Source organism: Carcharhinus amblyrhynchos, chromosome 7, assembly GCF_965287045.1.
Source record: "Carcharhinus amblyrhynchos chromosome 7, sCarAmb.v2.hapA, whole genome shotgun sequence".
Lineage (NCBI taxonomy): Eukaryota > Metazoa > Chordata > Chondrichthyes > Carcharhiniformes > Carcharhinidae > Carcharhinus > Carcharhinus amblyrhynchos.
This window is the reverse complement of record NC_137330.1, coordinates 120,603,223-120,624,902: the sequence shown is the minus strand read 5'-3', so window position 1 is coordinate 120,624,902 and position 21,680 is coordinate 120,603,223. Positions and strand designations below refer to the sequence as shown.

General features: G+C 44.5%; 1 protein-coding gene across 9 annotated transcripts in view; it reads left to right on the top strand.

The window, feature by feature from the left end:
• disp1 (dispatched homolog 1 (Drosophila)) overlaps positions 1-21,680 on the top strand; it is a 415,387-nt gene that overhangs the window by 295,088 nt on the left and 98,619 nt on the right. The window contains exon 1 of one of the 9 annotated variants that reach the window (XM_080193051.1): positions 6,333-6,393. The exons of the other annotated variants lie outside the window; for them this stretch is intronic. Within the exon in view, the coding sequence (XP_080049177.1) occupies positions 6,347-6,393 (47 nt within the window). The 5' untranslated portion in view covers positions 6,333-6,346. Of the gene's footprint in view, positions 1-6,332; positions 6,394-21,680 lie in introns of those variants that run through there. 9 annotated transcript variants of the gene reach the window in all.

Sequence of the window (21,680 nt, the reverse complement as noted above, 5' to 3'; positions counted from 1 at the left end):
TTGCAGAGTTTTGGAAAAGGTGGCAGTGAAAGTGGTGGATGCCTTGCTGGCCATAAACAAAAGAACAAAGAACAACCCAGCACGAGAAACAGGCCCTTCGGCCCAACGAGCCCGTGCCGCCGCATCACCCTACACCTATTCTACCCTGCATGTCTACGAATGGAACCCCTAACTTAGCCAGATTCAGGGGAGAATAGTGTCAATTTTGTAAAACCAATCAGCCTAAGAGCACATCTTCCAAAATTCTACAGATTCTCTATTCTTGTACGGTTCCTGCAGATTAGAGCAGAGCAAATGTAAGAAAACGGATAGCTGCGAACCATTAGCCTGACATCAATAGTAGGGAAGTTACTAGAAACTATTGTAGAGGATATAATAATTAGACACTTAGAAAATAATGGTATGAGTGGGCAAAGTCAACATGGATTTCTGAAAGAGAAATTGTATTTGACAAACTTGTTGGAGATTTTGACAATGATACTAGCAGAATAGAGAAGGGTGAACTAGTGAATGTGGTGTATTTGGATTTTCAGATGGCTTTCACTAAGGTCCCACACAAGAGAGTTCGTAAACAAAATTAGTGCATGTGGGTTGAGGGCAATATACTGAAAGGCAAGTGACCCAGTACCAGCTCCGGGAAGCCCCACTGCAAACCTTTGTCCAGCTCAAAAAAGGTCAATTGACCATTACTCTTTCTTTTCCATTACTTTACAATTTTGTGTCTATTTTGCTACTGTCCCTTTTATTCCATGAGGTCTAACTTTTCTTGCAAGTCTACTGTATGGCACTGAATCCAGTTCCCTTTTGGAAGTCCATGTACACCACATCAACAACATTACCTTCATTAACCCTCTCTGTTACCTCTTCAAAACAAAACTCCAGCAAGCTAATTATATGTGATTTTCCCTTTAAAAAATCCATACTGCTTCTCCTGGGTCAATCCACATTTTTCCATATGACTACTATCCTGAATAATTGTTTCTAGAAGTTTCCCCACCACTGAAGTTTCCCCACACTGACTGCTCTGTAATTGCAGGGCTTATCTTTGCAACCTTTTTTGAACAAGAATGTACTGTTTGCAATTCTCCAGTTGTCTGGCACCTCCTCTGAGTCTAGGCAAGACAAAAAGGTTATGGCCAGTGTCCCTGCAATTTCCACACTCATTTTCTTCAATATCCTTGGATGCATCTCATCTAGTCCCGTGTGTTGTTGACTTTAAGTTGCCAACAATTTATCTGACATCTTGGAGGTGGGGCGGGCTGTTAACGCGCAAATAAGTGCGGCGTGCAGGAATGGGACGGCAGTAGTTATGGGGGATTTCAATCTGCATATTGATTGGTCGACCCATGTTGGACGAGGTGGGCTCGAGGAGGAGTTCTTGGAATGCTGCCGGGATAGTTTCCTGGAACAGTGTGTGTTGGAGCCGACGAGGGAGCGAGCTATCTTGGATCTGGTGCTATGTAATGAGGCGGGTAGAATTAGGGACCTTGAGGTGAAGGATCCTCTTGGAGAGAGTGATCATTGTATGGTGGAGTTTCTGTTGCAGATGGAGGAGGAGAAAGTGGGTTCCCGGACACGTGTCCTTTGTTTGAATAGAGGGGAGTATGGTAGGATGAGAGAAGAATTGGCGAATGTGGACTGGGGGAGCGCGTTGGAAGGTAGGTCTGCTGAGGAGCAGTGGAGGATCTTTAAGGAGATCTTTCTTGGTGCTCAGCAGAAATTTATTCCGATGGTTAAAAAGGACAGTAGGAAGAGAGGTAATAAGCTGTGGATAACGAAGGAGGTGAAGGAAAGTGTTAAATTAAAAGCGGAGGAATTTAGAGTAGCTAAGAGCAGTGGGCGAGAAGAGGATTGGGAAAGGTTTAAATGTCAACAAAGATTGACAAAAAAGTTGATAAAGGAGGGTAGAAGAAGCTATGAAGCTGGGCTAGCACTTAATATAAAAAAGGATAGCAAGAGTTTTTATAAATATATAAAAAGGAAGAGGCTGGCTAGGGTGAACGTTGGTCCCTTAGCGGATGAGAAAGGGGACCTAGTGGTAGGGGATGGGGATATGGCTAAGGTCTTGAATAACTTTTTTGTTTCTGTCTTCACGGAGGAGGACGTGAATAATTTGCCGGGTGTTAGCGATGGAAAGGTGGTAGGACTGGAGGGTCTTAATGACATTACTGTTACTAGAGAGGTGGTGCGCGACAGACTGGAGGGGCTGATTGTGGACAAGTCCCCAGGACCGGATGGAATGCATCCGAGGGTTCTGAAAGAAATGGCGGAGGTGATAGTGGATGCCTTGGTGGTTATTTTCCAGACGTCGCTGGATTCCGGGGAAGTGCCGGAGGATTGGAAAACGGCTAATGTTACGCCGTTGTTTAAGAAGGGTGCCAGGCAAAAGGCGGGGAATTACAGGCCGGTTAGTTTAACGTCTGTGGTAGGTAAAATGTTAGAATCCATCATTAAGGAGGAAATTGCGAGGCATCTTGAAGGGAATTGCTTGATAGGGCAGACGCAACACGGTTTCATTAAAGGGAAGTCGTGTCTGACAAATTTACTGGAGTTCTATGAGGATGTGTCTAGGGCGGTGGATAGAGGAGAGCCGGTGGATGTGGTCTTTCTGGATTTTCAGAAGGCGTTTGATAAGGTACCTCACAAGAGGTTACTGCAGAAGGTCAGAGGACATGGAGTTGGGGGTAGGGTGTTAGCGTGGATAGAGGATTGGTTGTCAAATAGGAGGCAGAGAGTGGGGGTCAATGGGTGCTATTCGGATTGGCGGTTGGTGACTAGTGGGGTGCCCCAGGGGTCGGTGCTGGGGCCTCAGCTATTTACCATTTATATAGATGATCTGGAGGAGGGAACCGAGTGTAGGGTGTCGAAATTTGCTGATGACACCAAGATTGGGGGAAAGGCAAATTGTGCGGAGGGTGTGGAGAGTCTGCAGAAGGATCTAGATAGGCTGGGTGAATGGGCCAGGAAATGGCAAATGGAATTTAATGTTGGCAAGTGTGAGGTGGTCCACTTTGGTAGGAAGAATGGTAGGAAGGACTATTACTTACGTGGCGAAAAACTGCAGCAGGCGACGGTGCAGAGGGACCTCGGGGTCCTTGTGCATGAGTCGCAAAAACCCAGCCTGCAGGTGCAGCAGGTGGTCAGGAAGGCGAATGGGATGCTGGCCTTCATAGCGAGGGGGATTGAATATAAAAGTAGGGAGGTCTTGCTGCAGCTGTATAGGGCATTGGTGAGGCCGCAGCTGGAGTACTGTGTGCAGTTTTGGGCGCCGCACCTGCGCAAGGATATTTTGGCCCTGGAGGGAGTGCAGAGGAGGTTTACTAGGCTGATACCGGAGTTGAGGGGGTTGAGCTATGAGGAGAGGCTGAATAAACTAGGCTTGTACTCGTTAGAGTTTAGAAGAATGAGGGGAGATCTCATTGAGACGTATAAGATGATGAATGGGATGGATAGGATAGAGGTGGAAAGACTCTTCCCGCTCAAAAAAGACAGTAGGACTAGGGGGCACAGCCTCAAGATAAAGGGGGGGCAGTTCAGAACGGAGTTGAGGAGGAACTTCTTCACTCAAAGGGTGGTGAATCTCTGGAATTCTCTGCCCGTTGAAGTGGTGGAGGCTGCCTCGCTAAATATTTTTAAGAAGCGCGTTGATGGGTTTTTGATAAGAGAGGGGATTAAGGGTTATGGGGAGAGGGCGGGAAAGTGGAACTGAGCCACGACAGATCAGCCATGATCTTATTGAATGGCGGGGCAGGCTCGAAGGGCCAGATGGCCTACTCCTGCTCCTATTTCTTATGTTCTTATCTTCTCCTTATAAATTTTGAACGTCACTAGTAATGGAGTTTTCCTCCTCTATGGCTTAGGTAACATCTACCTCCTTGGTAGAGACAGATGCAACGTATTCATTTAATACTTCAGCTATGTGCCCTGCTTCCGTGTCTAAATTCCCTCTCAAGTTCCTGATTGGCTCTACTCCTTTTACCAATCTTTCCCTCTTTATAAGCTGAGGGAGACTTTGGGATCCCCCTTTATGTTGGCTGCCAGCCTTTTCTTCTTATCCCTTTTTGTTTCTCTAATGTGCTTTTCACCACCCTCCTAAACATTCTGTATTATTCTTGGTTCTCAACTGTATCTTCTACCTGACATTCTACCTGGCATCTTGAAGGGAATTGCTGGCATCTTGAAGGGAATTGCTGGCATCTTGAAGGGAATTGCTTGATAGAGCAGACGCAGCACGGTTTCATTAAAGGGAAGTCGTGTCTGACAAATTTACTGGAGTTCTATGAGGATGTGTCTAGGGCGGTGGATAGAGGAGAGCCGGTGGATGTGGTCTTTCTTGATTTTCAGAAGGCGTTTGACAAAGTACCTCACAAGAGGTTATTGCAGAAGGTCGAGGGACATGGAGTTGGGGGTAGGGTGTTAGCGTGGATAGAAGATTGGTTGTCAAATAGGAGGCAGAGAGTGGGGGTCAACGGGTGCTATTCGGATTGGCGGATGGTGACTAGTGGGGTGCCCCAGGGGTCGGTGCTGGGGCCTCAGCTTTTTACCATTTATATAGATGATCTGGAGGAGGGAACTGAGTGTAGGGTGTCGAAATTTGCTGATGACACCAAGATTGGGGGAACGGCAAATTGTGCGGAGGGTGTGGAGAGTCTGCAGAAGGATCTAGATAGGCTGGGCGAATGGGCCTGGAAATGGCAAATGGAATTTAATGTTGGCAAGTGTGAGGTGGTCCACTTTGGTAGGAAGAATGGTAGGAAGGACTATTACTTACGGGGCGAAAAACTGCAGCATGCGACGGTGCAGAGGGACCTCGGGGTCCTTGTGCATGAGTCGCAAAAACCCAGCTTGCAGGTGCAGCAGGTGGTCAGGAAGGCGAATGGGATGCTGGCCTTCATAGCGAGGGGGATTGAATATAAAAGTAGGGAGGTCTTGCTGCAGCTGTATAGGGCATTGGTGAGGCCGCAGCTGGAGTACTGTGTGCAGTTTTGGGCGCCGCACCTGCGCAAAGATATTTTGGCCTTGGAGGGAGTGCAGAGGAGGTTTACTAGGCTGGTACCGGACTTGAGGGGGTTGAGCTATGAGGAGAGGCTGAATAAACTGGGCTTGTACTCATTAGAGTTTAGAAGAATGAGGGGAGATCTCATTGAGACGTATAAGATGATGAATGGGATGGATAGGATAGAGGTGGAGAGACTCTTCCCGCTCAAAAAAGACAGTAGGACTAGGGGGCACAGCCTCAAGATAAAAGGGGGGCGGTTTAGAACGGAGTTGAGGAGGAACTTCTTCACTCAAAGGGTGGTGAATCTCTGGAATTCTCTGCCCGTTGAGGTGGTGGAGGCTGCCTCGCTCAATATTTTTAAGACGCGGGTTGATGGGTTTTTGATAAGCGAGGGGATTAAGGGTTATGGGGAGAGGGCGGGAAAGTGGAACTGAGCCACGACAGATCAGCCATGATCTTATTGAATGGCGGGGCAGGCTCGAAGGGCTAGATGGCCTACTCCTGCTCCTATTTCTTATGTTCTTATGTTCTTATTTGTCAGAAGCACACTTTTGCTTCACTATCTTAATTTCCAACTCTTTTTTCATTGAGAAAGCTCTGGATTTGTCTGCCTTTTGAGGAAATATACCTTGACAATGCCGAACCCAGTTTTTTGAAGATATCCCATTGTTCAGCCACGGTTTTCCTGCCAATGTTTCTTTTCAGCCCTTCCAGCTCAACTCCGTTCTTGCCCCATTGAAATCGGTTCATCCACAATTAATTATTTGAATTCTGGATTGCCTATTTCCTTTTCTATTAGCATCCTAACCCTTACAATACAATGATCACTATCTCCAAAAAAATCACTGCCTTCAAAATATTCCCTCGCTCACACTTGAGGTGGGAGCTTCCAGCTGCACTCGTCCCAAAACCAGAAAATTCTGTCTGAGGTCAACAGACCTTTGCACAGTCCGCCCTCCGCCCATTACAATTCCCGTGGCGGGTGGGACAGGAAAATTCCCCCCGTGATCTACTTGGCCTGCCTCATTTCCAAGACCAAGGTCCAGCATTACATCCTTTCTTGTTCATCCTGTTGTAAAAACTATTCCTAAACACAATCTTGCCTCCTCCACCCCTTTTCACTCTCACTCACCCTGTCTACATTTGAGTAATTAAAGTCCCCCATTATAATTGCTCCATAATGTTTCCATCTATATATTTTCCCTGCAGATTTGTTTTTCTACATTCTTTTAGACCACTGGGTCAAAATCTTGGAACTCCATTCTTAACTATGGGTGTACCTTCACCACATGGACGGCAGCAGTTCAAGAGTGTGGCTCACCACTATCCTCTCAAGGACAGTTAGGGATGGGCAATAAATGCTGGCCTAACCAGCAACACCCACATCCCATGAGGTAATTATGAAAGTAAATGTGTAACATAGTCAACTTAGAGAAAGGGAGTTGAAAGGAGCCTGCGAATTAGATTTGTAATCCAGAAAATGTACACACAGGGAGTTCCTGTATTCTGGTTATAATGGAGTTTAATGATTCCCTGCTAATGGGAAACTCGCTGCACAGGGGCCTTGGTGAATATTTTAACCTTAAATGGACATTAACATTTCTTAGATATTTGGAACAGTTTACTAACTCTGATCAAAGTGAAATTACTCAAACGTATTTCATTTAGTCGGCATCCAGTGCATTCTGGGATATCTAATATGGTTGCTTTTAAGCAATTACTTGCAGCTGGTGGAGCAGACCAATTAAATCAGGCAAAACCTGATGAAGAAGACACCCAAGCTCATTTGATCCCATCCGTTCCAAATGCCAAACCAAATGACAAACATGCACCAGTTTTCTTCTGTACCTGCTGATGCTTTTTTAAATATTGCTCATCTTCCTACCCAATGGCCCTTCTTTGGTAGTGCCAACAAATTTGTTTCAGATTGACCCCTATTAGTGCAATGAATGTTCTGCTTAAGTGCGATTCCCATGTAGGAAGCTTCTGGCCGCCACCCAGCAACTGCTTAGAGAAAAATACTATTGAAAGCAGGAAACTTTGTAAGGATTAACATGCTTGACCCAGTCCACTCAACAAATAAGCTTGTGTATAACATTGTGCTGGAAAGGTAACAGCAGGACTCCTGTATTACCACTGACTTAATGGTGAAAAGTGACAGCTGGTGTAGATCTGAGCTTTACAGAACTGAAGGTCCCCAGTTTAACATTGACCAGAAAGAATACTACAGTCTCCATGTTAGGGGACTGGAGTGGGGTGGGGGGAGGGGGGGGCATCATAGGGAGAATTCGCTGGTTTTCCAGCTCCTGCTCACTCACTGGTACCCACTGCCAACAGCTGTACATGGATAAGGACTGAATTACATTCATTATTAATACTGCCAGTGGACCCCTAACACTAAGGCATGGAACAATCAGAGGTTGCCAGTGCCATCAGTACCACAAAAAGTCAGTGCCTCAAACACAAGGGGTGGAAATTGGTGAATTTGTAAAAAAAAATGTTTCTGAAAACATAGCTCAGCAGATGTCCCGCTTTTAATCAAACCATTGTTTGTATGAACATGTCTCCACCCCTCAACACTGCCAGCTGAAAGTTAGGACACAAAATACATTTTTATTCCAGTCCATCTGTCCCCAGTAACAGGGGACCTGATCCATCAGTACAAGTTCTGGAAGAGTCATTACTGCCCTGCACTAATAGCCCCTGAAATTCACACCAGTTGCCAAGTGGCATGAAGTGCTCTGCTATTAAGCCACGATCTCTTGACCTTTCTACACTGATGTTGTGGCTGTCACGACTAAACAGTGTTTGAACATGCAATTCCCATGCCCTAATCCCTCACCTCAGTAACTGTCTCTGAAAGGTTGAGATATAGGTTTAAGTACAGCTGCCCCTGTCTTTGTGGGGGTGAAAGTGGTTCCTGTTTCAATGGGTTAATAATTTACTCTTTTGACTGGTGATACAGCCTGCTTTCAGTTGTATATCCATTGAGAATTATTCTTGTGTTTAGGGAAGGAGGATGGTTTTGTTGTACTGTATTGCCAATCAATATTAGTGATATCCAATCTTCATTCTGGTACCAAACCATGGTTCCATCATATTGTTACCAGACTGATAGTGTAATCTCGTGACAAGAATATAAGTTTTATTCAGTTTGAAGGAGGTTAGTTGGTGGATGTTTTGAGATTGGTTGCTATACTCTTAAAGCCAATTCCTCAGCATTTTGTCCACTCCTCTTTGTGGAGTGCCTTCTAGTACCTTCCCAGAATGACATTGATTTTGATTGTGAGCAGTTAGCGTCAGACTATTAGATAGCAAAATGTATCAGAATCCAGCACAATACCATTCTAATACATTTTCTGGTGGAGGGGTGACTGAGAGTGGGTCCCTCTTCCCCTGGCCTAATTGCAATTTTACTGCAGTGAGGTGAGCTGAATGGTACAGAGCTGGGAATTAAACTTGGGACCTGTGAGGCTCAGTTCCACATTCAACATTTCCCAATGAAGTGATTGGGAATCTTGATCAACCACGTTAAAGCACTGGAAGCTCTTTCCTGACTTCAGACCAGTTTTGTGCCATGGTTTGTCACACACAGCTTCAATCATTTCCAACATAGGGTCTCTAGAAATAGGTTTACAAGTATTACCTTTTGACAGCCTTCCCATTTTGAGAGAAAGAATGAAAAAATGGGTTCAAATTGGTCAAGTTCATAAAGGAAGTTCACCTGATAAACATAGGTAGAAAATCCACTAAGCAATAACAAGGCAGCATGCTAACCAGCTATATTATTAATCTAGTGTACTGCTCCTCCTTCTCTCTTTTAAACAGCAGTGTGAGTCTCAGTAAATCAGTCAGTGGGGTGGCACGGTGGCACAGTGGTGAGTACTGCTGCCTCACAGCACCAAGAGACCCAGGTTGGATTCCTGGCTTTGGTCACTGTCTGTGCAGAGTCTGCACTGCACATTCTTTCCGTGTCTGCTTGGGGTTTCCTTCCACAGTCCGAAAGACAAGCTGGTTAGGTGCATTGACCATGCTAAATTCTCCCTCAGTGTACCCAAACAAGTCCCGGAGTGTGGCAACTAGGGATTTTCACAGTAACTTCATTGCAGTGTTAATGTAAACCTATTTATGACACTAATACATGAAAGGACTGCTGTAAGCAAAACTTCCTGTAGTTAAGGTAGAACCATGCTTAAAGTGGCCTGTCTCTTTATGGTCACAGAGTGTAAATGTTGCAAATCGGCACAGTCTGAGAACACTGGGAGACTAATTGCTCCAGCAAAGGAAAATTTGTTTCTAGATTACCAGTTGTTTGTAGATCATCAGCTCTTCCCCATGGGCAGAATCAAATTATCAAAGCCAGGATAAAACTGTAGGAAGCAACTCATTTTAAAATGTATTCATTGATGCTATTTGAGAATCAATAGGTTCTCTGTTCAGTTTGTTGTTGTTTTACCTCCATGTGTGATACTTTGAGATGTTACATGTGTTAAATTGACATATAGATAACCTTTCATGGGCAAATATTTCCTTTCTGAGACTGAAGGATACAGCACCAAACAACTTATATCCAAGTTATTCCACTTTCGTCAGTGTTCAAGAATAAATATTACATGTATTTAACTCCTGACACTTTCACTGTTAACTATTTGCAGTGATGTGGAGACACTGGTGTTGGGCTGGGGTAAACACAGTAAGAAGTCTCACAACACCAGGTTAAAGTCCAACATATTTATTTGGTAGCAAAAGCCACTAGCTTTCAGAGTGCTGCTCCTCGTCAGGCAAGTGGGAGTTCTGTTCACAAACAGGGCATATAAAGACACAAACTCAATTTACAAAATAATGATTGGAATGTGAGTCTACAGGTAATTAAGTCTGAAAGGTACAGACAGTGTCTATACCTTTAAGGTGTTTAAGCCTCTCTCCGCTCACATTGCCTGTACCTTTTACGACTTGATTACCTGTAAAGATTCGCATTCCAACCATTATTTTATAAATTGAGTTTGTGTTGTTCTATGCCCTGTTTGAGAACAGAACTGCCACTTACCTGACAAACGAGCAGAGCTCCGAAAACTAGTGGCTTTTGCTACCAAATAAACCTGGTGTTATGAGACTTCTTACTGCAACAGTTTGCAAGCCAGAACTTTTTATATGGAGCTTCCCAGAAGTTGGGTACATACATTGTAGGATTGGAAGTACACATGGCTTTCATAATTAATTATTTTAAGAAAAGTTCCTTTTGATTTCCTCTACTCTGATTCATCAGCAACTCACCAAATCTCTCTAAATAGCACCTTCCAACCAATGGTGCCCGCCAACTGGAGAGACAAGGGCAGCAGATGCATGGCAAAACCACCATTTGCAAGCCCTCCAAGCCACACACCATTCTGACTTCCAACTATAGTTCCTTCACTGCTGAAAAATCAGTTAAAATCCTGGAATTCGCTCCGTAACAGCTCTGTAGATCTACTTGCACTATATATCCAAAGATATGCGAGTTAGGTGATTGGTCGTGCTAAATTGCCCCTTAGTGCCACTGGATGCGTGGGTTAGAGGGTTTAGTGGGGTAAATATGTAGTTATGCGGATGGGGCCTGGGTGAGATTGTTGTCAGTGCAGCCTTGAAGGGCCGAATGATCTCCTGTACTGTAGGGATGCTACGAAATATGGACTGCAGTGGTTTAAGAAGGTGGCTCACCATCATCTTCTCAAAGACATTTAGGAATGGGCACCAATTGTTGGCCTTCATTTCATGAAAGAGTAAAACAGAAGTTTACATGTTTCTTTAAGTTGTTGAGCATTTCATTAATGAATTAATATTTGGAAAACTAATTACCTGTGAAAAGATAATCAGAGGAGTGCATCAATTTTTTTATTATTCGTTTAAATGTGGACTTGGGCATTGCTGGCTGGTCAGTATTTGTTGCCCATCCTTAGTTGCCCTTGAGAAAGTGGTGGAGAGTTGCCTCCTTGAATTGCTGCAGTCCACGTGCTGTGGGTTGATCCACAATGGCGTCAGGAAGGGAATACCAGGATTTGAGCATCTCAAGGCAAAAACTGGTGATTTTGAGATAATCTTCACTATGCATCAAGTTGAACTGAATAGAATATGTTTACATGTTTTCACTCATCTTTGCTTTCATCCCATCCATGATGTTGTGAGCTTTATATCCCCCATTCGATGTCATTAATGATTAGGTTCTGGCTCTTTATACTAATTCAATTTAAATTCTGTCAAATTTTCGAGATGGTATCGGGAGATGACTGCTTTCCTTAGTTTAGCTGCACGGGCCTGGTGCAAAACTGATGTAGTTTAAGTTTTGTTTTCCGAATTCACTTCAGGCAAGTGGAGTACTGTGTGCAGTTTTGGGCGCCGCACCTGCGCAAGGATATTTTGGCCCTGGAGGGAGTGCAGAGGAGGTTTACTAGGCTGATACCGGAGTTGAGGGGATTGAGCTATGAGGAGAGGCTGAATAAACTAGGCTTGTACTCGTTAGAGTTTAGAAGAATGAGGGGAGATCTCATTGAGACGTATAAGATGATGAATGGGATGGATAGGATAGAGGTGGAGAGACTCTTCCCGCTCAAAAAAGACAGTAGGACTAGGGGGCACAGCCTCAAGATAAAGGGGAGGCGGTTTAGAACGGAGTTGAGGAGGAACTTCTTCACTCAAAGGGTGGTGAATCTCTGGAATTCTCTGCCCGTTGAAGTGGTGGAGGCTGCCTCGCTAAATATTTTTAAGAAGCGGGTTGATGGGTTCTTGATAAGAGAGGGGATTAAGGGTTATGGGGAGAGGGCGGGAAAGTGGAACTGAGCCACGACAGATCAGCCATGATCTTATTGAATGGCGGGGCAGGCTCGAAGGGCTAGATGGCCTACTCCTGCTCCTATTTCTTATGTTCTTATGTTCTTATTTATAAAAGGTACAATGTCTGGATATATTCCTCTTGTTTGCAGAGGGCAAGTTTCTGAATATCATTATCCATAGCTTTTAGTAAGTGTAATTTCACGCTCTTAAATCAGTTGTTAATGTAATTGTTAGCACACTCAGGATCGGGCAGTGTTTGCTGTCCAGTAGCAGAATCCTACAGATAGGTGGGAATGGACCTCTGCAAGGGCAGGCCTTGCTGAAGCTTGCTGAGGAGAAACATTGAAAGAAAACAGAGAGGTCAACCATGCTGTGCAAAGCCTGAAGATTGCTGGAGACCTCTGCACAATGAGCTTGCAATTCCAAGTGATTGTAGGTCCACAGTTCACAGCTGTCTATAAAGTTGGCACAAACTTGCAATAATATTGACAATGCAATTAGAAGCCTGATCAAGCTTTCTGAGGAATGAAAGGATGATGGCCAGTAGATTCCTATCTGCAATTTCCCACATGATGATCATGTCTTTCAGCCAGGTCACTGTAGCCATTTGTCAACTGGAGGCCAGGCACTTAGCCACAGAAAACAGGACCAACTGTTATTTTAAGCTGTTTGTTGAGATTCCTCACAACAGCTGCCATAATCCTGCTTCCGTGTAACATTCCTTTGCTTTACTTTGTTACAGAGCAAGGAAGAGCAGCCAGAAGCTCAGTTTGGCCAACTTCTGATGTCAGATATGTCATAAATGGAGAGTGGCAGCTTGGCCAAGGGTTGAGAGGAAATGGGTCGCAGATGGCCCATGGCCGTGACACTCGATTAGAGGGATCTTTGCATTGCTTTCCGTTTCATCCATGCTTCATCAGTTCTCCACGCTACTTCAGGGATGTTGAGGCCAATTATTGTGCCACAGCTGAAATCAATTAATTCAGGCAATCAAACTTGGAGCCTCCTTGGTTTTCTATGTGGCTTAGTGCCACAGCAAACATATTGCATAACTAAACCACACAGGAACCTGTGACTTATTTTTGTTTTGATTTATTAGAATGACACATCTAGTTATGGTTTTGAATGTGCTGCCTGAAAGGGTGCTGGAAGCAGATTCAATAATAAGTTTCTGAAGGGACTTAAATAAATGCATGAAAGAGGAATAAAAGTACAGGGCTAATTACCAGTGAAAAGAGCAAGAGAGTGTGTCTAATTAAATCGCTCATCCCAAGACACCTTGGACTGAATGGTTGTCTTCTGTGCTGCATCATTAAGTGACAACTATATTAAAAATAAGTGGCAGTGGTGAAGTGCACTGATGTGTTGGTAAATTATGGCATAAGCTGCAGAAGGTTTCTGATAAAGAGATGGTTAGGGGCAATAGGGAGCAACTACTGCCAAGACTTGTTAAGTGAATGCAACATTAATTGTAGAGGTTGACAGTTGATGAAATCACTTCAGCTTTCTCAAGTATTACGGGTTCACAGCCCTGCAGCGTTGGCGTAAAGATTTATTATCACTAGCTCAGTCCCAAGGGTGATAGACCTAGACTATAAAAGTGAGAGGTAATAGTGACAGTCGATAAATCCTGTGCATTGAGAATGCATAAACAATCCACAGGATAATTACAAACTGCACTAAAGTGTTTTAAATTTAACTTCATGCTTCATCATGGTGCCACACATGACAAATCTTATTTAAACAGATGATACCTTGTAATCCTTAATGCAGTGTGGGAAGCGAGTTCAAATTGATCTGTCATCAGCAGGTAACTGGGAAATATTTTTTCAAACAGACAAACACCGAGGCTTTCCATTCTAATGAACAGTATTTATTTTTATTCCAAGCCATTCTCTGATTTTCTCCTGTCTTGTCAGAATTGAACCTTTCTCCCTGCTAGCTCCCTCCCATTGTCTGTGGTCTGCTTAGTCATTGTTTTCTACTTCCCTTCAAAACCATCATTATCGCTCTACTTCTGAAAAACACATTCTTACCAATTCCAAGCAAAATTTCAATTCCCTTTTCTTCTCTAAAATCCTTCAATGTATTTTTACTTCCCAGCTCAATTGTCTGTCTCACCTAAAGCATCCTATTCAAATTCCTCCAGTCCCACTTTTACACTTCTCATAGCACAGAAATGGCCCAGATAAATCAGTGATCACCATCCTTTGTGAATATGGTAGTTAATGCCTGCTTATCCTTCTCACCCACACCACAGAGTTGATGAAGTTGACCATTCCTTCTTAATCTAAAGCTTTTCTGTAGCTCTTCTGTCACGTGGTTCTGGGAACAGAAATGTGCCTACCAGAGTGGAAATCTATAGGACGATGGTCTTGCCCACTTTGCTGTACGCAGACGAGACTCTGTCTGTGTACCAGTGTCAAAGAAACACGATCGTTTTCACTTGAGCTGCTTTTGGAAGGTCAGATGGCAGGACAAAATACTGGACACTAAAGCACTGCGCTCACCCCACCTGGCATGCTAAGCACCCACACCGTAATGTTAGCCAATGTGTTACAGGTGGGGTTGTAGGTGAGTTAAGGCAAGACTTAGAACAAATATAGTCACTTTACACAGCAAACATTTTATTTTAACGGCACACTTTGGCAAACAGCTTATTTACTCAGCAACTCCAGTCTATTTGAAATGAATCCACTGAATGATAACAAACAAAACTCATGACAGAAACCACAGTAACATCTCCTGGTAAAGCAGGGAAGATTTCCCAGCAAAATGCAGTGAGTGATGGATGATTAATATAAATTGCGTGTAAAATGGGGATTTAGTGAATAATCTCCATTCTGGTTGGGAATAGTATTAATTCTTGGCTATCCCTTGCTAGTGAGGATGATTGTCTTCTACAGCGTATCTGTATTCAAGATTTGCAAACTTTATTGTAGCTGATTCACAAACCAAGTGAGGAGCGGGTGGCAGAGTGGGATTGTCACTGGATTAATAATCCAGAGACCCTGGACAAGATCCCCCTCCCCACTCCATCTTTCAGCCCATCCTGTCTCTCAACTCCATCCCTGCCCCCGTTTCTTGCTTCTGTCTCTTAAGCCCTCCCCAATGACTCAGTTCCCCCCAACTCTGTCTCAATATGGATAATATTGGAATAGTTTAGGTTAGAGGGTCATTAGATTGGTTCCACTGGTCGGCGCAACATCAAGGGCCGAAGGGCCTGTACTGCACTGTAATGTTCTATGTTCACAGTCTACCCTGTCACAACTCCCACCCGCTGCCCATCTCTCGATCTCCTCCATCTCAGTCCACCCTGGACTGAGCTGCCCCGTGTCTCAGCAGCCGCTGCCCCATCTCTTAAGCCCCTTGCCATCCCTCAAGTGCCTCCCCGCCCCTCAAGCCCCTCCATTTCAGTCCATCTCATCTGTTGACCCCCCTGTCTCTCGACCACCACCCCCCGCCCCACCGGGTCTCAGTCCCTGCATGCAAGCAAGAACCAATCAAGCTGGTGAGTTTATTTAGTTCCATGTATCACTGAACATGAGGAAGCGAACACCCTTGTCAGGGAGGCTATGGCCTAGTGGTATTATCGCTAAATTGTTAATCCAGAAACTCTGCTAATGTTCTGGAGACCCGGGTTCGAATCCCGCCACGGCAGCTGGTGGAATTTGATTTCAATAACGAATACCTGAAATTGAGAGTCTACTGATGACCATGAAACCATTGCTGACTGTTGGAAAAATTCATCTGGTTCACTAATGTCCTTTAGGGAAGGAAATCTGCCATCTTTACCTGGCCTGGCCTACATGTGATTCCAGAGCCACAGCAATGTGGTTGACTCTGAACTGCCCTCTGGCAACTAGGGATGGGCAATAAATGCTGGTCAGCCAGTGATGCCCATGTCCCATAAATGAATGAATAATAAAAAAAGAAAAATGGAAAGGAATGATCAGCCTAATTTTGTCCCGAAGAGTCGTGGGAAAGTCATTGTGAAAAACCAATGAAAACTTTTCAAAAGTTATTTTGTGAGATGCGGGTATTTCTGACAAAGATAGTATTTATTGCCCATTCCTAGTTGTCCTTCAGAAGGTGGTGGTGAACTGTCTTCTTGAACCGCTGCAATCGCTGAGGTGTGCGTATTCTCACGGTTAGTGAGATAGGGATTCCCAGTATTTTACCCCAGTGGCAGTGAAGGAACAGCAATATATTTCCAAGTCAGATAGTGAGTGATTTGGAGGGGAATCTCCAAATAGTCCTGGGTTTGGAAGATGCTGCCCAAGGAACCTGTGTGAATGCATTTTGTAAATAGTAAACACGGTTGCCATTGTTCGTCTGTAGTGGAGAGATTGAATGTTTGTGGAAGGGGTGGCAATCAAAGAACAATACAGCACAGGAAACAGGCCCTTCGGCCCTCCAAGCCTGCGCCACTCATGCGTCCAACTAGACCATTCGTTTGTGTCCCTCCATTCCCAGTCTGTTCATGTGGCTATCCAGATAATTCTTAAACGATCCCAGTGTGTCCGTCTCTACCACCTTACTTGGCAGTGCATTCCAGGCCCCCACCACCCTCTGTGTAAAATGCATCCCTCTGACATCTGTGTTAAACCTTTCCCCCCTCACCTTGAACCTGTGACCCCTTGTGTTCGTCACCTCTGACCTGGGAAAAAGCTTCCCACTGTTCACCCTATCTATGCCCTTCCTAATCTTATACACATCTATTAGGTCGCCCCTCATCCTCTGTCTTTCCAGGGAGAACAACCCCAGTTTACCCAATCTCTTCTCATAGCTAAGACCCTCCATACCAGCCAACATGCTGGTTAAACTTTTCTGTACTGTCTCCAAGGCCTCCACGTCCTTCTGGTAGTGTGGCGACCAGAACTGGATGCAACATTCCAAATGTGGCCTAACCAACGCTCTATATAGCTGCAACATCGTAAGAACATAAGAAATAGGAGCAGGAGTAGGCCATCTGGATTGGGGGAACGGCAAATTGTGCGGAGGGTGTGGAGAGTCTGCAGAAGGATCTAGATAGGCTGGGCGAATGGGCCAGGAAATGGCAAATGGAATTTAATGTTGGCAAGTGTGAGGTGGTCCACTTTGGTAGGAAGAATGGTAGGAAGGACTATTACTTACGGGGCGAAAAACTGCAGCAGGTGACGGTGCAGAGGGACCTCGGGGTCCTTGTGCATGAGTCGCAAAAACCCAGCTTGCAGGTGCAGCAGGTGGTCAGGAAGGCGAATGGGATGCTGGCCTTCATAGCGAGGGGGATTGAATATAAAAGTAGGGAGGTCTTGCTGCAGCTGTATAGGGCATTGGTGAGGCCGCAGCTGGAGTACTGTGTGCAGTTTTGGGCGCCGCACCTGCGCAAAGATATTTTGGCCTTGGAGGGAGTGCAGAGGAGGTTTACTAGGCTGATACCGGAGTTGAGGGGGTTGAGCTATGAGGAGAGGCTGAATAAACTGGGCTTGTACTCGTTAGAGTTTAGAAGAATGAGGGGAGATCTCATTGAGACGTATAAGATGATGAATGGGATGGATAGGATAGAGGTGGAGAGACTCTTCCCGCTCAAAAAAGACAGTAGGACTAGGGGGCACAGCCTCAAGATAAAAGGGGGGCGGTTTAGAACGGAGTTGAGGAGGAACTTCTTCACTCAAAGGGTGGTGAATCTCTGGAATTCTCTGCCCGTTGAAGTGGTGGAGGCTGCCTCGCTCAATATTTTTAAGGCGCGGGTTGATGGGTTTTTGATAAGAGAGGGGATTAAGGGTTATGGGGAGAGGGCGGGAAAGTGGAACTGAGCCACGACAGATCAGCCATGATTTTATTGAACGGCGGGGCGGGCTCGAAGGGCTAGATGGCTTACTCCTGCTCCTATTTCTTATGTTCTTATGTTCTTATCTGGCCCCTCAAGCCTGCCCCGCCATTCAATAAGATCATGGCTGATCTGTTGTGGCTCAGTTCCACATTCCCGCCCTCTCCCCATAACCCTTAATCTCCTCTCTTATCAAAAAGCCATCAACCCGCGTCTTAAAAATATTTAGTGAGGCAGCCTCCACCACTTCAATGGGCAGAGAATTCCAGAGATTCACCACCCTTTGAGTGAAGAAGTTACTCTATGCCCTGTCCTATAAAGGCAAGCATGCCATATGCTGCCTTCACCACCTTTTCCACCTATGCTGCCATCTTTAAGGATCTGTGAACCTGCACACCCAGGTCCCTCTGTGTGTCTATGCTCCTGATGGTTCTGCCATTTATTGTATAGCTCCCCCCTACATTAGTTCTACCAAAATGCATCACTTCTCATTTATCAGCATTAAATTCCATCTGCCATTTCTCCACCCAATTTTCCAGCCTATCTATTCTCTGATCATGTATTCTCTGACAATGTTCATTGCTATCCGCAAGTCCAGTCATCTTTGTGTCATCCGCAAACTTACTGATCACACCAGTTACACCTACTTCCAAATCATTTATATACCAAGCGCGTTGCTTTGTCCTGGGTGGTGTCGGTCGTCTTGAGTGTTATTGGAGCTGAACTTATCTAGGCAAGCGGAAAGTATTCCGTTACACAATGGACTCGTGCTTGTAGGTGGTGGACATGCTTTGGGAAGTGAGTTAGTCACTGCAGGATTCCTCAACTTTGACCTGCTCTCATAGCCAATGTATTTATAGGGCTAACCTATGGCTGGTAACTCCCAGAATGCTGATCGTGGGGTAATGCCATTAGATGTCAAGGGCGTTGGTTATACCATCTGTTGTTGGAGATGGTCATTGCCTGCAGCTAGAATGTTACTTGCCATTTGTCAGTACAAGCCGGGACATTGTCCAGCTCTTTCTGCATTTGAACACAGACTGCTTCAGTCTCTGAGAAGTCACGAATGGTGCTGAACATTGTGTAATCATCAGCAAACAGCCCTACTTTTGACTTTCTGATGAAAGAATGGTCATTGATGAAGCAGCTGAAGATTGTTGGGCCTTGGACACTACTCTGAGGGACTCCTGCAGTGATGTCCTGGAGTTGAGATAATTAACCTCCACCCACCACAACCATCTTCTTTTGTGGAGATACTGGCATTGGACTCGGGTGGGCACAGCACTAGATTAAAGTCCAAATGTGTATTTGGTAGCATGAGCTTTGGGAGTGCTGCCCCTTCATCAGGTGAGTGGTGATGAAGGTGCGGTGCTCCAAAAAAACAGAATAAACCTGTTGGACTTAATCCTGGTGTTGTGAGACTTCTTACTGTATCTTCTATTGTGCTAGTTATGTCTCTAAGCAGCAGAGAGATTGCCCCCTGATACCCATTGATTCCAGTTTCGCTAGGGCTCTTGGATGCCACACTCGGTCAAATGATGCCTTGATGTTAAGGACAGTCATTCTCACCTCATCTCTGGAATTCAGCTCTTTTGTCCATGTTTAAACTAAGGCAGTAATGAGGGCTGAGTGACCCTGGCAAAACTCAAACTGAGTGTCACTGTGCAGGTTATTACTGAGTACGTGCCACTTGATAGCACTGTTGGTAACCACTTCAATCACTTCACTGATGATCGAGAATAGATTGATGGGGGCAGTAATTAGCCAGGTTGGATTTGTCCTATTTCTTGTTAAGGGACATAACTGAGCAATTTTCCGCACAGCCAGGTAGATGCCTCTGATTGTTATCACTGATAGCTGAACCGACCCATGAGGCCCTGGGTTCAGATTTTGGAGGGACAGGTGAAAGAAATGATGATTTGGTGGATAAGGGGTCTCTTGCGTCAAAAATGATAAAACTTTTTTCTTTACTTTCATCATCTTAACAAATCATATATTTAAATAGCAATGTTCTATTTCTCCTTCACTTTTGAGGTGAGAAGGGAGGATACAAAAGGGCCCAGAGGGGCAATTTTTTCACACGCATGGTAGTGAGTTTCTGGAACAAGCTGCCAGAAGCAGTAGTAGAGGCGGGTACAATTTTAAACAGTTATATGGATAAAATGGGTATATGGGCCAAATACGGGCAATTGCGGACAAGTTAGGCCGAAGGGCCTGTTTCCATGCTGTAAACCTCTATGACACTGAAATATTCAGTCTTGATATGGGGTGGGATTTTACGGTTTCACTCGTCTCAACCGTAAAATCCTACCTGACGTCAACAGACCTTCCCAGGATCTGCTTCTCACCCGCTCCAATTCCCATGGTGCGTGGCGTGGTAAAATTCCAGCATGCTGTCAAAGCTTTTCATCTCGCACTCATCAGGACAGAGGCAAAAACAGGTGAAGACAGACAGTGCACTGAAAACTGGGGTGAAATCGGACAGTCCACATCAAAGTAACACTGGAACAGAAAGGAAAACAAAACAGTGCTTATGTTAGAATTCTCAAAACAAAACCAAAACATGCTGGAAATATTCAGCAGAAAAGTTACTGGTTCCTTCCCTAGGGCAGGTAGGGATGAGCAACAAATACTAGTCTAGCCCACATCCCACGAGAGAGGAAAAGGACAGTGACTATGTGGAAAACAGTTAATGTTTTTGTTGCAGATCCTTCTATTTGTTCTACCCACCAGATACTGACTCAGCTGCTGAGTGTTGTCAGTATTTTCTGAGTTTGTCTCATGGCAGAATAGTGGAATGAGTTTTATTTCAATGGTACATCTAGAAAGTGGCTGGCTTTAGCGATAGATATTTCCACTTGATTTTTCATTATTATAAAACAACTCATTAGATTCATTAAGCAATTAATACTGATTACAATTTGTTTAAAGAAAACATTCTGAGTGGAAAGGAGATCAATAGAGGTAGAATTCTGGTGCAGATCTGTCCCATTGAAACACTAAGTCGCTTATTAACTGGCAGTCTATGTATCATACAATAATAGGCTGATTAAATCAAGTGATGGATACAGTCACGCAGGGTGTTAAAATATGAAGTAGTTGGATTCAGATCTCATCTCCCCACCCTCACTCTAACTCTATTGAATAATGTCTGAGAGCCTTTATAGCTCTGAAGAAGAGATAGAGACTCAACATTAAATCTGTGCAATATTTCTGGTCCTGCCCACTGCAGGAATTGTTGCGGGCAGAAAATTTAGCAGATCATTTAAAGGTTCACTGACCTCAAATGGGAATTTCCAGGCTTGGACTGGACACAACAGAATATCCCAATCTCTGTTTTTCTCCATGGATGCTTTGAGCTGTGGATATATTTTACATTTTATATGTTTATATTTTAACTTTTGGGGAGGGGGAAGGAGTCAGGAATTGGAAAAGTGTTTCACACCTTCATATAGAAAATGATAGATGTAGTTCGATTATAGGGGAGAGCAGTTGAAGATGGTTCATGAATACTCTTTCATCTTAAGATGTCCTGCAGTAAATGGCAACAGAAGTATGTAGGTAGTAGCTCTGATGAAGGGTCATCCTGACTTGAAGTGTTGGCTCGATGCTGTCCCCTAGATGCTGTCAAACCTGCTGTGATTTTCCAGCATTTTCTGTTTTTGTTTCAGATTCCAGCATCTGCTGTAATTTGCCTTTAGGTAGGTGGAGTACTTGTTGGCCCAAAGCATTACTCCTCCTTTTGTTATTTTAAAATGTGTTATCATCGTTGATATGGAGAGCTCAGCATACAGTCTTTCTCACTGTTGTTTGCCCCATTGATATCCAGTACACAAAGCTATACTTGAAGACCTAAAGGAGATTACACCCACAAAGTATTGAATCATTTCCTGTGGATCACAGTTCCCATGCCACTGCTGCTCCCTGAGACTGTGAAACCGTTCAGAATTGTAGCTGAGCAGGATGGCTGCGTCCCCTGAAGGGCCTCCCATGTTTTCTTTCCAAATTGTAAAAGGAATATCCTGTAATTAAACAACTTTTCCAAAAGATGAGCACTTTTTA